The 4,302-nt window shown below is 36.3% G+C and overlaps 1 protein-coding gene across 1 annotated transcript; it reads left to right on the top strand.

The window, feature by feature from the left end:
* Nucleotides 1–1,404: 1,404 nt before the first annotated feature.
* Nucleotides 1,405–3,890, top strand: LOC116142856 (receptor-like protein EIX1). Its single transcript, XM_031428266.1, has 3 exons — nucleotides 1,405–2,461; nucleotides 2,585–2,709; nucleotides 3,633–3,890. The coding sequence occupies exons 1-3, from the start codon at nucleotides 1,459–1,461 to the stop codon at nucleotides 3,888–3,890; spliced, it is 1,386 nt and encodes a 461-aa protein (XP_031284126.1). The 5' UTR covers nucleotides 1,405–1,458.
* The last annotated feature ends 412 nt before the right edge of the window (nucleotides 3,891–4,302 follow it).

Raw genomic sequence — 4,302 nt, forward strand, 5'->3', positions numbered from 1 at the left:
TGCGTCTCCGTTACCCATTAACGCTGAAGTAGTCGACAACTCCAACAATAACAAGAGAAAAGTATGTTTATATACTAGGTATAAATGACAAAACCCAATTTACAAGGACTCCTATTCCTAAGCCGAACCCAATAAGAAATTAATAACTTAAAGAAATCCTACAACAGTTATACATGGAAAAGACCCAAACTGCCTACAGGCCCAAGGGCGCTATCCCCACGATTCCCACCTACTCACCGAGGAGCGAGACCCCCGCCCGCTGACTGTTGGAGTTGTCAACTACTCCAACAGTCAGTGGGCGGGCCCGTTGGCGGTTTGGGTCTTTTCCATGTATAATCTTCTTTTATGTATTAATTACTTGTTTGTTGACTTGGAAACAAATCCAAGTGTAAGTCAATATTGGATAGTAGTCAGTGGAGCGACATTACAAAGTTTCTGAAATTACACCGAAGATGTTGGTTTGTCAATATTGGAGAGTTGTCAGTGGAGCCATATTACAAAGTTTCTGAAATTACACTGAAGATTGTTTTGTCCAGCAGCACTCAAACGGGGAAATCCTTTCTTTGATGGTACATTAGTCAACATTGTACATCAATTGCCTAACATGTTATGACAATAAATATAATTTCAAAATATACCAAGGTGATTATTTTATACCAGAAAATCTATGATAAAGTCTACCAAGTCAAGCACTTATTTTATACCAAGATTTGACTAGCTAGTTGGAGTAGGATTAATTCCATGATTATGACTAATATTGACTCTACTTGACTTCAATTTCTAAAGAAAAATTTTACATTCTTCATTCATCAAGGCAACTTTAAAGTTACGGAAGATATTGGAGCAATAAGCAACTTGTGAAATACTCTTTGAAAATATACAAAGCCAAATGCGGTATACTATATACCTTGTATGGTGCGATAGGATAAAATGCACAATGTGCGTATTGTTTAAGAAAATCATATTTCTCTGTTAGCTTATCACATTTTTCCTATAGTAAATGATAAAGTCTATCAAGTCAAGCATGTGGGAGTAGGATTAATTCCATGATTATGACTACAACTGACTCTGCTTGACTTCCATTCTAAATTGACTTCAATTTCTAGAGAAAATTTTACATTCTTCGTTCATCAAGGCACATGTAAAGTTGTGGAAGATATTGGAGCAGTAACAACTTGTGAAATACTCTTCGAAAATATATGTACAAAGCCAAATGCGGTATCCTATTTCTTAACTTGTATGATGCGATAGGATGAAATGCACAATGTGCGTATTGTTTAAAAAAAAAAAAATCATATTTCTCTGTTTGCTTATCTAATTTTTCTGATAGTGCGATTTTTGGTTTTTCTTCACGCCATTTTGTACGATTACCATTGGATGAAGAAAATGGAGAGTATATATGCTTGTCTTGCGCAATTCCATGGCTTAAAGTGACTCACAGCCTTTGCCAAACCAAACATGGGGAGATTATCAGTTCATTGCGTTGTGTTAGCAATTCTATGTGCCTTAACAAGTGAATATGCTAGCAATGCCGATACCAACATGTCAAATTGTTCTCAAAACGACCTACAAGCTCTTACCGACTTCAAAAATGGCCTTAAAGATCCTAGAAACCGGCTGTCATCATGGCAAGGAAGCAACTGCTGTCAATGGCAAGGAATCAGTTGTGACAATAGTACTGGAGCTGTTGTCACCATTGACCTTCGTAGCCCATATCTAATGGCTTTCGATACTTCAAGCAGGTATGCTTCTTGGAACTTAAGTGGGGAGCTTAGATCTTCATTAATAAAACTCAAGTCCTTACAATATCTAGACTTGAGCAGCAACACATTTAATGATATTCTGATTCCAGAATTCTTGGGATCATTGGAAAATCTGCGCTATCTGAACCTATCAAAATCCGGGTTTAGTGGTGCTGTTCCTTCAAGTTTGGGGAAGCTATCTAGACTGCAGTATCTTGATGTTTCCACTGAACTTTTTGGTTTAAGTGCTGATAGTCTAGAATGGGTGACTGGTCTTGTTTCTCTCAAGTATCTTGCTATGAATAGTGTTGACCTTTCATTGGTGGGCACTAAATGGTCTGGGGTCTTAAACAAGCTTCCGAATTTAACTGAGTTGCATCTTCAAAGTTGTGGCCTTACTGGTCCCATTCCATTGATTAAACCTGTTAATTTGACTTCACTTGCTGTTCTAGACCTTAGTTTTAATGACTTCAATTCAAAGTTCCCTGACTGGCTTATTAATAGTAGTACTCTTGTTCATGTGGATTTAAGCAATTGTAAGTTACATGGAAGAATACCACTAGGCTTTAATGAGTTACCTAATCTGCAGTACCTGAATCTTGCCTTAAACAATAATCTTTCGGCAAGTTGCTCTCAGTTGCTCCACGGAAGCTGGAAAAAGATACAGTTTCTCAACTTTGCTTCAAACAAATTACATGGCAAGCTTCCTTCTTCTGTTGGTAACATGTCTTTTCTCAATTATTTTGATCTGTCCAATAATGCTGTTGAGGGTGGCATTCCAAGTTCCATAGGTAAACTTTGCAACTTAAAAAATTTTGATCTGTCAAGTAATAACTTGACAGGTACTTTGCCTGAATTCCTTGATGTAATCGATGGCTGTGTTTCTGATAGTCCTCTGCCTAGTTTGATGTACCTGAGATTAAGCAATAACCATTTACGTGGCAAACTGCCTGAATGGTTGGGTCAAGTAACTTTAAGCTTACTCTTTATATAGCTGCATTGGCAAAACAAACAATATATTTTATAATTCCAAGAATTTTTTTTTTTTTTTTTTTTCTCTTAACTTGGCCTTCTGTTCGCTGCCACAACTGGAGCTATTGAAATCGCAACGATTATGCTGAAAACAAATCCAAATCCGAATGCGTAACAATTGGCACCATTGACCATTTTATATGGCTGCTCTGTTAAGGACATGACATCATTTTTATATGCTAAAGCTAAACATGTTTTGACAAGGGAGGACCAAATTACTATACTTTTCACTTGTCTGAGTACTGATTTATATGGTAAGGGTACGTCCAATTCCATTCTATACATCCTAATTTTCATACATAAGTGATATGTATATTTCCATATTATATATACTGACATATAAATAATAAGATAAACAATACACTACATATAAAAACTACTCTTTATAAACTAATATGACAAACCTTGTATATTTGATATATAATTTGTACATCTTTCTAAGAGAAATTAAGACTAGTTAGAATCATAAATTATTTCTATATGCTAAATTTGCATTCAATTCTTTTGCTTATATAGTTGAATTGCTCAAATCTCGCATTGATATTGCTAAAGAACCAGAATTAGCCGTTGCTCGTGATGAAAATTGTTAGACAACCATACATGTTTTAGCCCGAAAACCTTCAGTATTTGCAAATAGAAATCAAGGACTATTGAGCAAGCTTCTCAGCTCATGTTAGTTTAATTCTCCAACACTTTGATTTATCATATCTCTGAATTGACTCAACATAAAATTTATTGCCCAGATTCTTCGTCTCAAGAATGAAGTAGGATTGCAACAAGGATGTGGTATCAACTCAAGCTCTTCAATCAGGTAAATGTCCTTGGGAAGAAATATTAACTCAAGATGATTTGGAGCAGGCGAACCTAACTAAAACTCCTTCAAATCTCGTGTTCGATGCAGCTAAACTGGAGAATTCCGAATATTTGGTTGAGCTTACTAGCTGCTATCCTGATTTGGTTTATGAATTAGATGAGAATGGTAACAACATATTTTACATTGCAGTTTTGCACCATCATGCCAATATATTCAATCCACTATATGATATAGGCTTGACTATGGAAGTGGTGGCGAGTGGACCATTGAAGATTTTGAGTGCAATAATATGTTGCATTTAGCTACAAAATTTCCACACCCAAGTCGTGTTGGAGTTGTCGACTACTTCAGCATTAATGGGTAACGGAGACGCACTCGGGGGTCCCGCTGCCCGGTCAAATAAGTCTACAGAAATTTATACTATTTGTCTGTAGACTTATTTTAAGGTGAGGCATATTGCAATAATATTGACTCAGCTGGACGTAGCCTACATTGGGTGAACCAGGGTAAATCGCGCGTATTACATTCTTTGTTTACTGTTTGTTTTGTTTAACTATTATTATTTTGTTCCTGTTGCTTCTCTATTTCGTTCAAGTCGAAATTTAGGCTTTGGGTGTAGTAGATTTAGGCTTCTCCCCTTCAATTTTTTACCCCTTTTATAAGGGTTTGTGGTAACTGGTGTCTAGTGGACTTGCATAATGTTAATCCAGTGGA

The sequence above is a fragment of the Pistacia vera genome, unplaced genomic scaffold, assembly GCF_008641045.1.
Source record: "Pistacia vera cultivar Batoury unplaced genomic scaffold, PisVer_v2 Contig42, whole genome shotgun sequence".
NCBI lineage: Eukaryota > Viridiplantae > Streptophyta > Magnoliopsida > Sapindales > Anacardiaceae > Pistacia > Pistacia vera.